Raw genomic sequence first — 20610 nt, 5'->3', positions numbered from 1 at the left:
GAGACATTTGAAAGAAAAAAAAAAATGTTGCAATTTGGAAAATCAAAGCGGGGAAATTTTCCAGAAATTAAATGCCATAGCTATAATGCCTGGAGACGGCCATCTATGAAAACACTCAATTTCTCCTCAAAAAGTAATCTTGGTGTTAACAGGAAACCAAAAGAAAATAATTCATTTAAATTGACTCCCTGAGGCGCTTGGGTGGCTCAGTTGGTTAAGCATCCGACTTCAGCTCAGGTCATGATCTCTCAGTTCGAGGGTTCGAGTCCCACGTCGGGCTGTGTTGACAGCTCAGAACCTGGAGCCTGCTTTGGATTCTGTGTCTCCCTCTCTCCACACCCCTTCCCTACTCATGCTCTGTCTCTCTCTCAAAAATAAATAAACATAAAAAAAATTGTTAATAAAAATAAAATAAATTGACTCCCCAGAATGCCATCTGATTATCCAAATTCATCCATTTTTTTTCCCAAGTTAATACAACATGTACTCCCTTACCTGTTTTTGAAAATCAACCACTCTTCCCAGCCCCTGCCTGAATCCGTGGTTCCCAATTTTTTTTTCTTGGAACCACCCAGAATGAGACATAAGTGAGGCATTTCCACCTACCAGGTGGCATTTTCCTAGATGGATGAAATGCATATCAGTGACTCCAACACAAAACAGTCCTTTGACCTTCCAGCCACACAACTGGGCATCTCGTCCTTCTGGTCTCCCCTTGTCACTCCCTGTCAAGCCCAGCCAACAAGCTCTCTGCACATGCTGTGCCCTGGCCTGGAATGCCTTTCCTACCTTCTCCCTCTGGAGAGCTCCAGCCACCATCCTTCCATCCAGGATGCCTCCTTCTCGAAGCTTCCCTGCATTGTTCCCTCAGCTCTGCTTTCCCCCTGCCCTATTCATTTTCATCAGCTGTGCTGTCGTTAGGACTCTGTACCTGAAAGGCAGGAGCCAGAATGGCGGCCTCATTCCAGACTCTGCCCGTGGTGGGTGCTCAGTCAATTGTGTTAGGTTTAATTGCTGCCCAATGAATGGAGTTTTCCTCTCCAGCATCCCAGAGCCATGCTTCCAGAGCGGCCCAGCTCAGGCCCTTCTGTGCCTTTCCAATTCCGTGTGTTCTGTCAGTTTCCGGTATGTTCCACGTTAACGCCTCTAGGCAAGCTTGAGAACAGCTTCCACACAGCACTGCCTTCTCTATTCATCTCTCTCCAGAATGTCAGCACCTTCCTCTCGCAGCACTCTCTCACCTTATTATCTCAACTACGTCTAGTCCCTCATTTGCTGCCCTGCTCTGTCTCTGAAGAGCCCTGGTTGTGTGTCTCAGGCTTGTTTTAGGACCATGGTGGCCTTCCCTGCCTGTGTCTGGATGTCTCCCCTAAATCTTGCCCCCATCCTGCCCTCCACACCTCCTCCCAGCCTCACAGGGCCTGGTGTGAGGGATGCTGCTATCAGCCCTCTTTCTTGAGCCCACTGTACTCAACTCTCTTGCAGACAGGAAGTGTCTGAAGGAGTCTAATATCTGGGCTTCTTCCTGCTTAGGTTAAAGAGCTCTTTCAAGGTCACAGAGAGAACTAGAAGGAAAATCCAGAGAGTCTCCAGGACCCTACCAAAAGGATAGCTCCCTTTTTGCTTTTTTCAAACTTTCCAAAAGATAATTCAAATCTCCACTGAATGTCAGGTTTCAGGCCCTCAAAATGTTTCAAGTTAGCCTGACCTGATGTAAACCCTAAACCTTCGCACATCTAACACCGGAGCTCCTGTGCTACCCACAGTAGAGTGAGCTCCTCAGTAACACTCAGGCATACATTACGTCCTCCTCGTTCTTGAAGGTTCTTACTAAATCTGGGCTCTGGCTTCTCTTCTCTGGACATAATAAATCCACTTCCTTTACCCTTTTTCGAAGAGAAGCTTCTTCCAAAACCTCTTGTGGTCCCCCAACCATCAGCTTCACCTGGAAACTTGTTAGAAATGCAAATTCCTGAGCCCCATCCCAGACCGAATGCATCAGACACTCTGGGCGAGGGTGGGGGCGCATGATCTGTGTTTTAACAGCCCTTCCAGGTGATTCTGACAAAAGCTAAATCTTGAGACCCACTGACTTAATTTCTCTTCAAACTATTATAAGGTACACAGCACACACTTAGAAAAATGCCAACCAGCACGGGGAGGGAGAATCATGACGTCCCCCTACATGCTCTCGCTTCTGCCAGAACCCTTGGGGTTCTGTTCACGTTCTCATTGTACCACATGGGGATTTAGCCTGTGGTTCATTATGGCTCCCTCCCATTTGTAAAAGGCCAGACCTGCTCCATTTTGCCTTGGCGTAATTGGAGAGATTTTCTCTCCCCCAAGTTAATCTCTATTTAATCCCATTTGAATTTTACTGTTTATATGCATTCATTTTTCCAACTTGTCTAGCACATTCTACACTTCATTCCATTTTCCAAGACACTTGTCACCTCCACTTATTTTTATGGCAATTGTGGATTTAATTAGAAGGTGCTTTATTCCAGGAACTAAAACGTTATTGAGGATAGACTGTGCGACACATGGAAGCTATATGGGGACCAGTGGCACAGAAAACAAGAAAATCTGGGAAGCGTGCTTATACTTGAATTTACTTTTGCTGAATACATTAAACACCCAGCAATTCCAACCAACACAAACAAACCCACAAAGGCCGCCTCTGAAAGGCAACAGGAATCCTGTTCTTTCCTGTGTGTCATTTCCTGTGCAAGATGGACGTTCCTTCCTCATTCCCCGGGTAATGCAAAGCCCCGGGCTAATATCAACTGCCCCCTTCCCTCTCCTTTTTTGTTGAGTCTGTGCTCTCAGCCTGTACGAGCCCGCTTGGGCTGCCATAACAAAGGGCCACAGAGAGAGAGGGTGAAATTTATGGTCTCACGGTTCTGGAAGCTAGAAGCCCAAGGTCTCACTGTGTCAACACAGATGCCTTCTCCTGAGGCCTCTCTCCTTGGCTTGCAGGTGTCCTTTAGCATCCTGTGTCCTCACCTGGGCTTCCCTCTATACCAGTCTGTGTCCTAATCTCTTCTTTTAAGGACACCAGTCACACTGGATGAAGCCCCGCCCTACTGACCTCATTTTAAGTTAATTACCTCGTTGAAGAACTGATCTCGAATTATAGTCACATTCTGAGATACTGGAGGTTAGGACTTTAGCACATGAATTTGGGGTGGGACACATTTCAGCCCATAACACAGCCTACTTACATCTGACTTACATACAGCTCAATAAAAGGCAAGAAAGTGATTATTGGAACTTAGATGGAAATAAATTCCAGCCCCTTTAGGCAGTGAAGTGAGGGTAAAGTGAATATATAGAAAATATGGTCAGATGAACATGATACTGACTGAGTAAAGTAACTTTCGGGTACTACAGATAAGCGGGACTGATCAGGCAAAGGACAGTCTGTAGGCAACTCCACTTGAGATGTGTCCCAAACTACACCAAAATCATCATGCTCTTGCCACCTGTGACTACCATGTTTCCTTTAAAAATATGACATTTTAAATACTTCGGGACCTGTAGAAAAGAATCCTGAACTCAAAAAATACTTACATTGTCATACTGAACAAAACAGATATGTTCAAAATGATAGATCACCACCTACATTTGCACTGATCAGCTCTCCCGGTGTGGCTCACTGTGACCAATTTGAACACATCTCATTTGCTTCCACGCCTCCCAGTTAGAGCTGCCTGCCGTCTCCCTGACTCATCGCTGTCTACAGTGGTAGACAGGAGTAGGGTGGCCGCGTGCCTACAGGAAGGAGGGCTGGCGCCTGGGTCAGACTTCCTTGGCTTCAAAGCCCGCTTATACCTGCCGTATGACCCCAGGTAGGCCATGCGGCCTTTTTAAGTCTGTTGCTTCTTCTGTAATGACAACACCGATACCGAATGAAGAGGGCTAATGCCAAGATTTAAAAGTATATGCAAAGACACGTGGGAAGTATCCCATAAATGGTAGCCATATGGTATCCATATAGTCAGACTCTCAAGAGCGAGACAATAGAACCAAACATTGGCCTTCATAAAAGCTTCTTACGTTTCCCTTTCTCTCCAGGAAGGGAAAGGAATAGTTTTTCCTTCAGGCTTCTAGCTTGTCCCTAATTCCCTGCACTTTCTTTTGGGAAACTATTCCAATGTTTTTTTTTTTAAACTATTCCAATTTTTATGGCCAGTCATGTTTGAGGCATTTATACACCTATTTCTTTTGCCAATTATGCGCTACAAGTAATGCATGATTTTCAGATTTAAGTCCGTGTCTGAAAAACAACATCATTAAATCTCATTAAATAACATTTTTCCAATGCTGCGTATGTAAAGTCTATTAAAGTTTTATATCGAATCCCAGAGTTGTTTCAGGAAGTGGCTTAAATCTCTGCTTTCCCTTTTCTTATTTGATACATGTAGTTTAACCACAATATTTCTAAAGATTAATGCATCAAAATCACTAAACTAAGAATATCACAGATAAGGTTATTTTTTGGTCACTTACCTGGAAGAATTACAATTTTAGGGATGGGAAGTAACAGAGGTGGTCCCTCTACCATCCCCTTTTTCTGAGGGAAGAAGTTGCAAAAGAGGGTCAATCTCTGGGCTCATTTTGGTATGTACAAAAGGCTATCCTATCTGGACTTACAGGTGATTCTAATTTTTTTTTAATGTGTATTTTTGAGAGAGAGAGAGAGAGAGGGAGCAGGGGAGGGGCAGAGAGAGGACACAGAATCTAAAGCAGGCTCCAGGCTCTGAGCTGTCAGCACAGAGCCCAACACGGGGCTCGAACCCATGAACGATGAGGCTGTGACCTGAGCCGAAGTTGGACGCTTAACCGACTGAGCCACCCAGGAGCCCCATGGGCTTACAAGTGATTCTAGAATTAACAGATACATGTTTACACTGGCCACTGGAATGAGATATGTGGGTTCCATTAAAGACGCTACTGCTTATATAATCTTGATTCTTGACAAGTAAGAACTTTTCAGGATTTTTATTAGTTTTTCCATACTGTCTGGTTGAACTTTGGAGGCAAAACAGAACCCCGGTGTCTTTTAAAAGTGCTTATTTACTTTGGAAGAAATATATCTTTGTTAGATTCTTAGATATCTTAGATTCATCTCATTCTCTGTGTGGGCATAGAACGAGCTCTTAAAAGAACTATTTAATTTTCTTCTTGAATTTCTTCTCCTGCATAGCTTAATGCATAAGCCCTAGTTTGCTTTTTGACTCCTTCGTGAGATTGCAGCCCACTAATTTTTTTCTCTACTGAGTTGTGCCTGAGAAAGAAAAAATTTAATTGATTATTGTCTTACCCAGTTCCTTGATGGTGCTTTACCACACCCAGGGCCAATAAAATATTGATGGAATGGTAAAGACAGAAGACTATCTCATGATTCAGTGACTCAAAACTGTGAAAAGCTTTTGTCAAGTAACAATATTTGGAAGGACAACTCAATAAGTTAGAAGGGCTAGACTGACATGCAAATATCCATCACATTTTATTAAGCAAATTAAAAATAGATTTCATCTTTAATATGTGTCCCTACAGAATAAAAGTTACTGGATTCAATTGTTGATTATGTGCTCAGCAGATTGGCTAATTACTTTGGGCAGATGCTTGATGCATATTAATTTGGGTTCCATGTCAATTATGACTATCTTTGTTCACAATCCAGTCTCCACTTAGCACAATTCAGTAACAATGAGGATGTTCACTTGAAATGTAACTGCAAGCAATTCTGATGGGGGACAGAATGGCATCGTGGAAAGAGCCATGAGCTATGAGTGATAGCCTGGATTCTAATGTGTTCCAGACCCCATGATCTTGGGCCAGGCCTTTACTCCTCATCTTCGTGCTAGGCATAGCTGCTGCATAGGGATGTCATGTGAATCCAGGGAGCCAGAGCATCACCATGAGGGACCAGAAGGGGAAATAGCTCTTTAGGCACATGTCCAAAGTAGCACCTTAGTAACAGTTCTTTGAAGGTAAAACATTAAATGATGGTTACAAACACATTAGGAGATTTAAAAGACTGACAAATCCCAAGCGTTGGCAAGGATATAGAAGAGCTGGAATTTTCATATATTGCTTGTGGGAATATGCCGTGCTACAACCATTGGAAATCAGGTCGGTGCTTTCTTTAAAAAGTTCAACATGTGTGTATAGTATGAGGCGATACTTTCATAGTTCCACTCCTAGGTATTTACATAAGAGAAACGAAAACACAAGTATGCACGAAGACTTGTACATAAACGTTTATGACCGCTTTATTCATAATAGCCCCAAACTGGCAACAACACAAATGTCCATCCACAGATGAATGGATAAAGAACTTGTGACAGAGACATCCATATAAATATAGATACATACACTACCAATATATACTATACCTACTACTCGGTGATAAGAAGAGACAATGCTGCTGACACATGCAATGAAATGAACCTTAAAAACAGTATCCAAGCAAAAAAAGCCAGGTTAAAAAAAAAGGGTACATACCGTATGATCCCATTTTTAGAATCATGCCAAATGAGTCCGTTGTGACAGAAAGTGGGACAGTGGTTGTCTAGAACTGGGCACTGGGGGGAAACTGATTGCAAAGGGGATTAGGGAACTTTACGGAATGATGGGATGGAAGGTTCTATATCTTGATGTGATGGTGGTTTTACAGATGTACCTATTTGATAAAACTCATCAAGCTGTATGCTTGAAATGGGCATATTTCATCATGTATAAATTAGATCTTGATAAAATTGAATGAAAAACTGAATGCATACACACACACACACACACACACACACACACACACACACAGGGAAAGCAGTGACAAATGTCAATCTGAAATGTCCCAGGCTGGCTATCAGATACTGAGAAGGCAGTCGAAGATTGGGGCCTGACCTGATTCTACTCCCAGCCTGACTTCCTTTTATAAAAACTCTGCTACACTTCTGTGCGTGTGATGATGGCCATGAAGGCAGTTTGTAAACCAAGAAGTGCTATCTCCCGTCACAAAGAGGGCAGTGGCTGAGGCTGATGGTGCACCTGTCTAGGATCTTGAGCTGCCCTGAGTGTCTGCTTTCTGGGAGGCAACACCCGCAAGGAGAGAGACCCCTCCTGGGTCTCCAAGGGGACCTGGTACCTGCAATCATTTCCCTTTCCTCTAACCTTCCTCTCCTCGGCTGGACTTCTCTCACTGCTCAGAACCACCGGCCTTTGATGAGCTGTAAAGGAGTCATGAATAAATGGACATAAAGACAGCCTTTCTCCAGGCACACTAAATTCTGAAAATTAAGTTAATTCTTGCTTGTGGCCTTGTGACTAAAAGCTTGAGCCCCAGGGTCAGGCTTCATGTGTCCAGATACCAGCTCCTCCACACCTACTGGATGAATGTATAAAAACCCTTTAACCTCTCAGAGCTCCGGCTTCTTTGTCTGCAAAAGAGAGGTCAAAACAACACCCACTTCACAGGCTGATATGAGCAAGGGCATGAAAGTCCTTAACACAGGGTGGCATGGAGTAAGAAAGTGACAACTGAAAGCTACAAATATTACTAGATATTTTTGTCCTGGCCGCCCTAGCTTCTCTCAGTTTCCTATAGGACATCAGAGAACGTTTTTCCCAGCCAGACTCTTTGATCCGGGGGAGCAGAAAGTCCCCGTAGTCAGTTCACACTCAGCCTAAATGGGAACTTTCCTAAAAATACCAGTTACGTAAGACAAAATGGTTGAGCGCAGCCACACCTTTAAGACCAAGTTCCACACTCCGAGGTCATTGCGAGCATTGTATTTCATCCGTACATACTTGAGAAAGAAACCTGTCAAGTGCTCTGTAATTGTGTGAACAGGCAAAAAGAGTCCAGCCACACGCCTTGGTCGAGAAATGTAGAAAATTGGGTGCTCCAGCAAGCCAAGTAGCGAATTAATAATATATTTAGGATTACTAATAAAATGCCTGTCAAGCAAGCAGCAACATATTATATACAAAAAAAAAAAAAAAAAAAAAAAAAAAATCCTGCCTATTGTGTGGAGTTTACACTGTTCCTGAGAAGTATATATTCTTGGAAATAACAATGATTCAACCCCAGACGAAACTTCTGTTCCCTGGCATTTCCACCCCCCCCCCCGATTTTTCACTCATGTGTGTATTTTTTTTACATCCCCCCCTCCCATGTAGCTCCACCAACCCTCCCAGACGTCAGTGGGTCAAGCAGCCTCCCAAAGCAGCCTTCTGCACCTGGCTCACAGCCAAGCATCCATGTCTCAAAGCCCAGTCCGGCAGGCTTCCTCTTCTTCCTCCTCATCCTCCTCTTCTTCAGCTTTGAGCGTGGGCCAGTTAGTCAGCAGTAAGTATCCTTTCTGGCTCGGTTAAATCATGGTGGCCTTCTTGTTGCCTATCTGCAATGCCTTCCGTTCTCTCTCTCTCTCTCTCTCTCTCTCTCGATCCCCTCCTTCTTTCTCTCTGCCCCCCTCCCTCCCTCCGTCCCTCCCTCTTTCTCTTGCTCTTTCAACATCAAAGAGGAATTTCCTGGCCCTCCTAGGCCAGTGCTGGAATAAGGTCTATGCCCGGGGCCAGAGGGCTCCCCCAAAGCACACCCACCTCGATGTGCACACGTAGGGGCTGATTTCCACCTCAAGTGCTTTCTGATGTGCTGAGTCAGTCCTGCCACTTCAGAAGGGAGAAACTGATCAGCTTGCAGGGCGTGAGCCACAGAGCTCAGAACTGAAATAACCAACAACAGGCGCTCAGCCAGCAGGTCAAGCTGCTTTTCTGTGTGTTTGAAGTCCCCTGCCATCCTATTTGTAGGTGTCAGAGGAAATAAAAGAGAGCGTGCCTGTGGGCGGGCGGGTGTGTGTGCACACTGAACTGGCTCCAGTGGCATGTGGGGGAAGCTGCATGGACCAGAATCGGATGAGAAATCTCTGAACAACCATTCATAAAATAAAATAAGCCTGCAAGTCGGCTTCCACATATATACATATAATTTTTAGAAATGGTATTTGGCCCCAGGTAAAGACGGTGTATGGATCACATGCAAATCGAAACTTACTAAGATGAAAGGGACCATGGCCCGATTTGATGTTAGATGTTCACCTTTCGTACAATTTTTACTCATATATTAAAAAATCACAGAATGCACACCAGGAGCCGAAAATCTAGTAATTATAGGTTTAAAGGGCTAAAGCACTGCATAGACATCTGTGCATAAAATTAGGACACATGTGAGTATCTGTGTTTGGTCAAGTGTCATAAATGACTTGTCATAATAGGAACAGTGGAGATCCTCACATATCATCTGTAATGCAAAGCAAAATAGAGGGTTTCCATGCCCTCCCCATACAAGCAATCCTTCCCCCCCCAAAAAGAATATATGTATGAATATATGTATGTGTATGCATACATATATATATATATATATATATATATATTCAATTCTATGGATGATTATATGGAGAATTATATGGAGAAGAGAATGAGGAATTATGGGGAGATATTAAAATGCCCAGGAACTTCAGGGGACTAGCCTGGAGGCTCTTGGTCTCAAATATGGGTCAACATCAAACAGAGTTTCGGGGTACACAAGAGTTTACCATCAACCAGTTATTTTTAAATGTTTAAATATACAAACGCTGTCGTTTGGGCCAGAAACTCCAGTCTTACTTGAATAAAATCATAGATACAATTAATCTAATTATAGCCAGATTTTCCCCAATAAAGACACTCCTCATCACAGTGTTGCCAGACAAGGTTTCAGCATCATTCAAAGTCGATATTCCGCCTAAGTTTCCGCAAAATACTCTATTTGTAAATAGCATCAAGGTCATAACTTTAGGATAGGCTATTAAGCTTTGGTCCTGAAAGAAAAGGAACTGAGACCAAACATCTTCTAGAGAAGAAATACGTTAAATATGATACAGTAAAGTACAAACCACCCTGCCAATACAGGATTTTACACAATGTAGACACTCAGTCACGTTAGAAGACTAGAGAGGTGAACGAATGGATGAACACACAGATGGATGGATGACTCTGGATTCTCTCTAGCCACTTGTCTCAAACTGGGAGGGAAAGGATTAGCCTTTTTCAGAAATCAGTAATAGAGCTACTTCATGGGACAGATGGAATTTCAGTTGTACAGTTGCCAATGGGACATGTAAGTTCTAGGTGTATAAGTGACCCATATTACATATCTTGATATGAAATATAAAGAATGGAAATAGAGACTCCTTTGTCATAGGCAGTTGAGGCAGGAAACTCCAAACTCATATGCAGAGCCTAAATGATGAGGCTTCTCTGGCAGATATATGAGAGGCTCAGTAACGGGTTTACAATTGCTATGGATTTTGAGCACGTTGTCTAATTAATTTCTTTCTGTCTCAAAACCCAACTACACAATGAATGATACACGGAGCATTTCTCTAATGCTGATTACCCCAGGAAATCTCTGTTTAAGACTTTATTTGTAAAGTAGGGCTTTCCAAGCACTTTCAACACTCTGAACTTCATTTTAATATTCATAATGAGGTAATAGAAATCCTCATTTTCAGATCTTGTAACTGACATCAAATAGATCCTGAAACTACAACCCATCTTGGCCATCTACTGTCAGAGGGACCACATTCAGTCTTGGTTGTAAGACTGTGGCACTTGGTGTGACCAATCCAATGGGTGGCATGGCCAGGATGATAACCCAAATAGTCTGACTCAATGGGCCATACACATGCTACACAGTACAGCTACCTTAAAAAATAAGATGTTTACACATAAATTTTATCCAGTGAAATTTGAACGACAATATATATCAGATCACCTAAATAGTCTTCAAATAACTTTTAAAAAGCCTGGACCCATGCCTCACAATTGGAGCACAGGCTTTTCCCTAAGCTAGACATTATGCATATTTTGAAATTTATATTCAAGCATGAACTACCCATTTTAAATTACTTTTGTCTGAGATGAAACTTCACCAAATCTGCAGATAGGATAATTTGGGAAGACCCAACCCCGTTCAGATGTAGTTGTTATGCAGGTTAAATTACAGGAGAATAAAAGGGTGTTTTAATCAGAGGCTGTCAACTTAAATATAAAAACACGTATTGAGCACCATGTATATACCAAGCACAGCAATAGAAATCAAGAAAGCAAAAATAAGCAAGATGTGCTCCCTGCACTGAGGGAGGTCATGAACTGGTAACAAAGAAATGCAGGTACAATAAAGATAAATGAAAGCTACGATCGACGCGTGAATAGGGACTATGGCAATATAATAGAGAGTTAACTAGGTTTTAGAGGTTGAGACAGAACAGAAGGACTTGCTAGAGTTAATAATTCCTGAATTGAGTTTGATGGTTAATCAACAAATCCCCCCAAGAGATTAAGGCCATTGTATGAACCAAGTCAAACTGGATTTGAACCTATGGTCAAAACCTTGGTCAATGAACCCTCCCACATCACGGTCAAAGATTGTCACCATACTGCTGGCAACTTGCCATTGTTCTAGATAAAACAGAACCAAAAATCACCCAAAAATCTTCCCCACTCCAGGCAAAAGAATACAGAGTGAATGCCTTAGCAATGATCACAGGATCTTTGTGTGCAAAGAACACCACATCTGAGCTCAGAACATCTGCACGGTATCTGTTCACGGGACCTATACAGCTTATCCTGTGTTAAACCTTGCTTGTTGTCCACAGTCATCAGATGTAAATACAGTCTATAAGGAGGGTTTTTGGAAAGTCTAACAGAGTCAAACAAATGACTTGACAAATGTCCCAAATTGGCTCAAGATTTACACAATACTGTTTAAAAATAGGTAGATTTCGGTCTTTTTATTCTTTGCTGAGTTTGGTTTTGTTTTGTTGTACAGTACACATGTTTTGAAGCCCTGGCCTGCAAACTTGATTTTTAGACAGCAAAGGACTATGGGCTAATCCCATAAAAAACAAACCATAAAGGGAACATAAAGACGTATGGTGATGGCTTGTAGGCACCCCTGATTCCCATGATCACAATTCACACCATTTTCCACAATGAAGTCACCATATTGCATATTAAACTGTTCCCCCACATTACCTTGCACATTCTCAAATGGTTTATTTCTCAGAAATATTTGGTAAATATGCCCATTATCCGCTGTGAGAATAACATTAAGAACCAGATGGATGTTTACATAAGACAGTTAATTCATACTTGGCAGCTTCTTTAAAGTTGCATATCTTGTATATAAAAATCCCACAAGCAGAGGTTGTGAAAGCATGATGTTGATGGACGGTGGCTGTTCAACCCAGTCAGCAGCCCCTTACGCTGATGTCCACATTAACTGGTGGAGGGAGCTAAAGTTGAAAAGCAAAACAAAACATCTCTGCTGGTCCATCCTTAGCACCCAGTTCAGTATGGACCCAGTGACCCTACAACCAGGGTCTGCAGAACAGGTCTGTTTTCACCCAATTTGCATTTAGTTCCCATAAAAATCTTGTGCTCTTCAGCCCTTGCATCCCAGATTGGATTTGGGAAACATCATCATTATACTTAGGAATCACTGCCAATTTTCAATGCCAGTTTATTCTCAATCTCTAGGCCAGTTAATCTCTATAGAGGTTGATCTTCTGGCTCCTCCATAGCAAAGGGTGAGACTCAGGGTGGACCCTGGCAATTACTACTGTTGCTTCCTGACCCTGTACTTAATATATTGGGTTGACTTAACCCAAGCAAATTTCTTTTTTTTTTTAATTTTTTTTTTTACATTTATTTATTTTTGAGAGACAGAGAGAGCACAAGTGGGGAGGGGCAGGGAGAGAAGGAGACAGAATCCAAAGCAGGCTCCAGGCTCTAGGCTGTTGGCACAGAGCCCGACGTGGGGCTCGAACTCACGGACCGCGAGATCATGACGTGAGCCGAAGTCGGACGCTTATCCTACTGAGCCACCCAGGCGCCCCAAACCTGAGCCAACTTCTATGAAAGGTTCCTCTTCCTCCTCAGTGCAGAGAAGGCCCAGACTGAGTTGCTCCGGTGCTGAATCCACCTGGGAGGGATCTGAGAGGCCCCTCAGAGGGGTGGCCATCAAGGTGGCCTCAGATTCATCCTTGAAATAACCCAACCTCTCAGGGCCAGGAGACTGGACGAGGGAAAGCCAGACCTATCCCAGGATGGAATGTCAGCCTCTGAGCCAGGCTGACAGCTGAAATGACATTCCAGGGAAGCTTCCATTTACCACATTCCTCTTGTTTTCCCTTCTCAAATAGAAAAGTATATACCCCTTAAGGAAGGTGAACTGTTCCAACGGTGGACCAGGGGGTGGGAATCCTCAAGAGTTTAAGATAGAAACTTTAGGATCCAAAAAAAAAAAATCCTTTTTTTTATTAATTCAAGACACCTTACAGACACCATCTAATGAATTCTCCCAAAGTGTGAAAACAAGTCCCACGTTTTTGTCCCAGGGTGGCCCCTCCTTTGGATGGGGAGACCTTCATAGACTTGACCCATGGAAAAAAACTGTAATAATTTATTTTACCATCTGATTTTATGGGTAAGAACAGTAATATGGAGAAAACCAGGTAGCCCATCTCCAGCAATTAACAAAGTACACAAACAAGGAGATAACTGATTTCCTCTCCCTGGGCCTTTATCCAACAGACCATCATGCAGTTTCAATTTCACCATTCCTAGCTCATCAGCCCTAGAAGTAGAACCAGAAAAAGACTAGAATGGAAATGTGTGTGACAGAAGGAAGGAGCTCAGCCTCCTGGTGTGATGAGAGCGTGTTTGGAGCCCCATGGAAGACACTGGGCTTGGCGGGCAGGTGCTCACGTCTCTGGGCTTTACAGCGAAGGTTTTGAGAATCGGCACAACGTCGCTCGGGGCCTGGGAGCAAGAGTTCACAGCTTTCTGTACAACTCCAGTCATTGTCAGTAATCTGGCACACACATAGATTTAGTTGCTGGTCTCAAGGAACCAGTAAAGAGACAAAAGCATGAAAGGCAGCAGGAGAAGGGAAGAAATAAGATAGAATGCATTTACATAAAATTGCAACCCAAGTCACAAACCTGCCCGGCACCACCAAACTAAATCTGGTGTTGGCCCGGGGCCAGGGGCTGAAGCTCCATACTCTTGCCGGTTAAAGGCCCGCCCCTCACGTGCTGCCTCACTCCATCGATTCCTGTCCATCTAAAGATAGAGCCAATATTGGGCAACAAATTTACTTCCCACAAGGACTACTTAGCTTTGCTCAGGGGAAAACTCTTCTCCCTAACTCCAGACTACACTAACTGGGGTGGGGGGGAGGGTGTCAGGGGAGCGAGGATGGGGCACCTACTCAGGGCCCCCCCCTCACAGGGCCTTTGTGGCTGGTCACTCTTACACAGGTGGGACGGTAGTGGCATCTGGTGAATAATGATGGTAAAGGGGTCAAGAGAAGATAGCTGTGTGCAGAGGGCGAGATGCCCAGATGCGGGCAGGCCAGAAACAGAGAGAAGGCCCCTGTCTGTGGGCTCCGTGGATCCCCTGCATCAGAATCACCTGTGGTACTTGTTCAAAATGCATGTCCTGGGCCCCATCAGGTGACCCCCAGTCACCTTTTAAAAAAGCACCATCCTAAAGGTCACATTGTTACAAGGAAAGTTTCCAGCTTCCTATTTTCCACCCTCGGTTTTGAACCTTCACTTCCCACCCTATTTAAATATAAAAATGAATATTCATTTTTGAGAAGGTGAGGGGTGGGGGCTGCAAGTGGGGGAGGGGCAGATGGAGACGGGGACAGAGGATCCAAAATGGGCTCTGCACTCACAGCAGAGAGCTCCATGCGGGGCTAGAACTCACAAACCAGGAGATTGTGACCTGAGCCAATATTAAAGTCGGTCGCTTAACCAACTGAGCCACCCAGGCACCTCCCCCCACTCCAGTATTTGTGCTTTTCTGTCCTAGTTGCCCTCCTTCCTCCGTGGACCGTTAATATCACAGATATACTGCACATCTGTTCTGTTTATGTACCACGGCCCTTGGGGCAGCCACAACTATTGTCCAATCTAAGACTCTTCCACCTTCCCCCCCCCCCACCACCCCAGAACCAATTTCCACCCGCTGGGAATGCACACTCTAAACGCAGCAGAGTCACAAAACCGGCTGAGCCCGGCAGCAGGTCTAAGGAGGGCTGCAGATGAGGAGGAGGGGCTCTCAGGGCAGCCAGAACCAGTTCTAGCTGACTGTTCCCAAGTTAAGTGCAAATGGAGACTGGAGCAGCCAAACTTCTATTCAAATGAACATAAACCATAGAGATGTTTTTTTTTTTCTTTAGCAATCTCCCAATGTTTAAATGTTGGCAATTCCAAAAAACCATAAGCTCTAGGGAAGCTGAGTTTGATGTGCAAGCTGCTCATTTGCAACTTCTGCTCTAGGAATGTTTAAATGAAGAAATGAGAGAAGAGGCTCCAGGCTGCTGGGTGTGTGGACTTGGCTTCCCAGAGTCCTTAGCAAACCCTCGGAGTCGCTCCAGGCTGCGGTGCTGATGGGACTTAAGATCCAGAGGGCAGCCTCTCCCGAGGACAACCCAAACAAGCCTTTCTTTAACCAAGGAGAAAAAGCAAGATTTGTATAGTCACCCTCTGCCCCTGCCCAAGGGACATAGATCCTCAATGTCCTACACTGAAAATGTTCTCTGCTCCTAGCACGAGCTCCCCAGCCCATAAAGGCCAACACTCTTGCCTGCATTCTGTGCCCACCTCCCCAGAATATGGCCCCTTCATTCTCTGAAAGCTGCCCATTGGGCATGACCCAGATGAATCCTCCCTCCTACCACCTCTCCCTTCTCTGTAAATTCTGTGGCAGGGGTCACACCAATAGGTCTTGATTATACTCAGCCTGGTCTTTTTCTCCAATTGTTTCTCATTCATAATATTAAGTCCCAACCCCCTACAGACTATAAAGTCCTTAGAGACCGCAACTCCCCTCCTGTTTCTCTAGCTCCCTCTTAACACTCATTAGGACTCCCAGGAGTCACTTAAGAAATAGAGACTGTCCATCGTGCTTGTACCTTGTACCACTTTTCAATCTTGCCATGAACAAAATTATGACGAACAACACGTAAAAATTCTACAGGGGTTTTACAAATGTGAACATAAAGAAGGTACGGTGCATACCTATATTGCTGATTCTATCGACAGAGTCCATTTCCCCTGTAATGACCATCTGTACCCAAAGCTCCAAGCCCCCCCGCAGATATTAGCATGTTTATTTAAAAGTCTTTGAAAAATTGGCCCTTGAAATGCAAATGTTTATTTCTCTTCATGAGAACAGGAGTTTCTGTAGCCCTGAGCCCAGAAGACTAATCTAGTCCACCACAGTCCCTTGACAAGTGCTTGAATTTACTGAAATTGATGGATTATTGTGCAGAAAGAGGAAGAGAAAAACTTTTCACCTAAGTCCAAGGAATGAGGTGGAGAACAATAGAGTCAGCTGGCGGGGAGAGCGGCTTCGCTCCAGGCAGGATCGAGCAGCACTTTGAAATCTTCCCCTATCCCCAACCCATGCTGTCTCCAGCCTGGCGTTCGCTTTCATTTATCATTTATCCGGGGATCAGTAGCGGGAAGGGGGGGTTCGTTCTCCAGCTGTTGTGTCATTTCCCTTGATAAGTCCTAAATTGACCGCGTTCTCCGGCACCAAAGGAGCCTTCTTGCAGTAGGCATTTTTTATCATGTGCCCTTTTAGGGGACAAAGGCATCATGTCAGTAAACTGCTATCGGAGAACAAAAAAAAGATAATATTCGTCTCACAGCTTCATAAGCATGGTCTTCTGAGGGGCTAATGTGAACATAAGAAATTAGCATTACCATCTGTTAGCCTGACAGCAGTGGTGATCCGGTGAAGGAAAAACACAAAATGCTATTTTTTCCAAGGGCAATTTTTAGCCCTAAAGAATCCAATTAAGACATTTCAAATTGAAGCCTTTCCATGTTTATAGTTTCGCACAATATTTGAACATCTTTGTGGGCAAAATGGAGTTGCATCCCATAGCTAGTGCCTTCCTGCCCTGACTGTTACTTGTGAACCCCAAGGGAGCATGCTCTTGTATTGTGAAAGCGGCGGTGTGAGCTTCCTGGGGTATTTTTCCGGGAAAGAAATATCCAAAGGATGATTTGTGGAGGTGTGATGGCTCGAAGATGGGGTCTTGGGTGCCTCACGTGGGACACACAGGGAACACTGGACAATGTTGGTTTCCCCACCACTCTGCTATCAAAGAGAGCCACTTTCTTAGAAGCCGTGATAAACAGATATTACTTGGATGTGTGTTGACGTATTGATCCTATTTTTAAAAACATCTCCACAGATCCTCAAACGGCAGCGGGTGAGGTGGATGGGGTTAATCTGGAGGAGATCCGAGAATTTGCCAAAGCTTTTAAAATCCGGCGCCTGTCCCTTGGCCTGACCCAGACTCAGGTGGGACAGGCTCTCAGTGCTACAGAGGGCCCCGCGTACAGCCAATCGGCCATCTGCAGGTAACCCGTGCCCACATGCTGTCACCTCTCCTGGCCGGCCTGGGCCTCGTTTGTCCTCATGGCTCAGCTTTTCTTCTTCGGGTGGGCAGAGCTGGAGGGGTAGAGTATGGGGACTGAGTTTGGGGCGCTTACATGTTGGAATTGGTGACACTGATGGAAACGAAGGTGCTGAAGCAGATTTGGGGTCCTGGCTTGATAACTCCTGTCAACTCACAAAGAAGGCGGTCTCATTGGAAGTACCCCACCTCGGGCCAGGAGCTTCCTTCTGGACCTCCCCACCCTCCTGTGAGGCTGAGAGCCACGGTCTCCTGTCTGCAGACAGGCGTCCTGAGCGAATGTCATAAAGCTGCCGTTCCCACCATTTCTGCCCAGGGATGGCTCTCAGGATTCTTCCAAGAAAAAACACCTTAAAAAGAAAATTAACCGTCTCGTGACCGCCGAGGAATGCAGTAGCATTGCCTTCCCAGACACAACTCTAAAAGCACATTTTTCAAAGAAGCCGTTGCTTTACGCGGCGCAGGCAGGGGTAGTGAGAATCTGGCCTCACCTGTCCCCACCCCTCCAAAATAAATACATACATAAATGACAAGCATCCAGCCTTGGTTGTGTTCAAGTTGATCTGGGTCAAGCCGCCAGAAGCAGACCCCGTGCATGCATGTGTGTGTCGCGCTAATCCCATGTTTATGCATGAGGTAACAAAGGCACTTCTGTAAGAGCTTTTTCCTCTTGGGCAATGCCTTATGAGTCCTCCTCCATCAGGAAAAGCCAAGAAACCAACTCTAAACTCATTTAAGTGGATTTTGTTCTTGGTGATCCATGAAATGCTGTCTTTTTATCTGCTCTTTATACTTTTAATGTATTCCCCAAAGGACGGAAGTGTACTTTTCCTGCAGTTTAAGACTAAGGTTATAAATAACATCAGTATGGGGTAGTAGCTTGCAGCTCACATTTTGCTCAATGATTTTCCATAAAACCCATTGATTGTTGTTAAATACAAAAAGCGCCATAGGATCCTCTCACTTCTATGGTCTCCCCTACTGTTTTTTCTTATAAGATACCTCCCTGTAGAAAATAACCTTTATTCAGTCTATACAAGGATACTACTACTGCTGGGAAATTTGTTTCAAGGCTTGTATATGTTATTCCAAACAACATGTACAGAAACATCAACACTAACAAGCGGCATCAATGATATGAATACTGTGGCTCCCTGTCGGGAAACATTAATTTTGTTTCATCTTGACGGCCCGGCGATAAAGGCAGCTACAGGTTTTTAAGTTGTTGCCAATTTGTTACTTTTGCTAGCGTCCTCTTTGGCTTATTTTTAGACCTAAAACGTGATTTCCTTTTATTGGTTTAAGTGCCATCTAATGTTTTCCACCAGAGCACATTGTGTGCCTAGGGCATTCCAATCAAATATGTTGATTTCTAAAGTCTTCCCCAGGGGAAGCCAAGAAAGCCAGGACTGATGAAAAAGAGAGAGAGAGACCCCTGGAAATCACTGGGTAACAGAATATGTCAGATGCCTTGACTTTACAGCCTTTCTCTAGCTCCTAGTGTTTTGGTGAGCCAGTTCTAGGAGCTAACTACCAAGAGAAAAAAAATGAAAGTCTTGAAAGAGACCATGATCTGACATTGGAACAATTCAGGTTCATTTTAAGGGGTGGGAAGGAATCTGCATTCGAGCCTGCTCACCCAGGTGTCACTTACGAGCTACAGTGACTCCCAGGCATGGCTTTGATGAGCCCCTCCTGGTCAGAGACACAGAGGAGGAAACACCACCAACACACTGGGCACCCCAGGTGTGTCCCTGCATCCCGAATGCCAGCTTTATCCCTAGAGCCTGTTGTCATGCCATCAAGAGTTTAAACTCTGGGGCTTTCATGGTGAATGATGGTAAAATGTGGTATGTGGCAAATCACCACGGCAATTGGAGCTCTGGGGGAGCGTGCCTCAGGGTCCAAGCTCATTAAATGATATTAGATGATTAGTTCCTTTTACATTAAAAGCAAAACATACCTCTTCCCCCTTTGATCAGTAGTGGAAGTTGGTTGGTGTTTTTTTGTTTTGTTTTGTTTTGTTTTTTAAATAAATAAATAACTCCTCAAACCATACATGGAAGGCCATGCTATGGAAATCCAATTAAACCTTGACACTGTTTGCCTGCTATCACAATATCTAAAATTCACTGTCAAAGATAAGATTATGGCCCATAAAAGAAGACTATCCTTTTGTTTTCTTCTGCAAGCGTCCTTATAGAACATACTCTGACTGGCCAACGCAGGTTCATTTTAGCTCTATGAGAACAGACTATTGTAATAAGATGGGCTCTGCAGTCAGACGGTTGTCTTTCAACACACTGACCACTTAAAAAGAGTGTAGCCAGAGAGGATCCAAGAGAGGATCTGTGTATCCCAAGTTGTCATGCTGGAGGGCTGTGAATTTGGATGTAGAACAAACAAGCAAATAAAAGCAAGTGGTCCTTTGGTATATTTCATTGAGAGTGAGTCTGATTTGCCACCATGATGACCTCTTAAAACACTCTATATAATTTCATCCAAGATGCTTCCCATTTTTTAAAAATCAGTGTAGCAGAGGAGTGCTGATGGCAGTTGATACATAGAAGAGCTCATTTACAGAAAATGATATCATTCAAGTACAGTGTGCAGATATCCCACATTAAACACAGCTTGATGCCCTGGTGCAAAAGTACACCATTACACTGGACAGCGTTCAAAAGGCACGACGTGGCCTTAGCACATCCGGGGAGGGGGGTGTTCGTAGCAATTACAAGGTGTCCGGCTGTTTGAGTCCAACAGTAAAGTAGCCACGGGCTGTGTTTCACCTGAAAGGGGCACATGTTGTTAACTTACATATGGTGCAAATTGTTGGTTACCTGAGACAGAGAAGGGGCGAGGGGAAGGGAGAGACAGAGAGAGAGAGATTAAAATAAGACATACGCAGAGATGAAAAGAAAGCCGTAAAAGAAACGCGTTCCAGTTGCCATCAACCGACTATGGTAAGGAACAGCTATAACATTTGCCTAACCGAGTCGGTGGGAGGAGTTTAAGGAAAATGAACCGTGAAACTTAAAAAGAATCATTTCAAATGG

General features: G+C 44.1%; 1 protein-coding gene and 1 long non-coding RNA gene across 6 annotated transcripts in view; one reads left to right on the top strand and one right to left on the bottom strand.

Moving 5' to 3' along the window:
* Positions 1-20610, bottom strand: part of LOC123606255 — a 141004-nt gene that overhangs the window by 18287 nt on the left and 102107 nt on the right. Inside the window, exon 6 of one of the 2 annotated variants that reach the window (XR_006716190.1) lies at positions 19971-20394. The exons of the other annotated variant lie outside the window; for it this stretch is intronic. This is a non-coding gene — a long non-coding RNA (uncharacterized LOC123606255). Of the gene's footprint in view, positions 1-19970; positions 20395-20610 lie in introns of those variants that run through there. 2 annotated transcript variants of the gene reach the window in all.
* Positions 1-20610, top strand: part of POU6F2 (POU class 6 homeobox 2) — a 495064-nt gene that overhangs the window by 469457 nt on the left and 4997 nt on the right. For all 4 annotated transcript variants that reach the window (XM_045494367.1, XM_045494365.1, XM_045494366.1 and 1 more), the window contains exons 8-9: positions 8188-8356; positions 17330-17498. In XM_045494367.1, coding sequence (XP_045350323.1) covers positions 8188-8356; positions 17330-17498 — 338 coding nt within the window. The remainder of the gene's footprint in view (positions 1-8187; positions 8357-17329; positions 17499-20610) is intronic.

This window comes from Leopardus geoffroyi, chromosome A2 (genome assembly GCF_018350155.1).
Source record: "Leopardus geoffroyi isolate Oge1 chromosome A2, O.geoffroyi_Oge1_pat1.0, whole genome shotgun sequence".
Lineage (NCBI taxonomy): Eukaryota > Metazoa > Chordata > Mammalia > Carnivora > Felidae > Leopardus > Leopardus geoffroyi.
The sequence above is the reverse complement of the archived record's forward strand: the minus strand, read 5'-3'. Positions and strand labels throughout refer to the sequence as shown.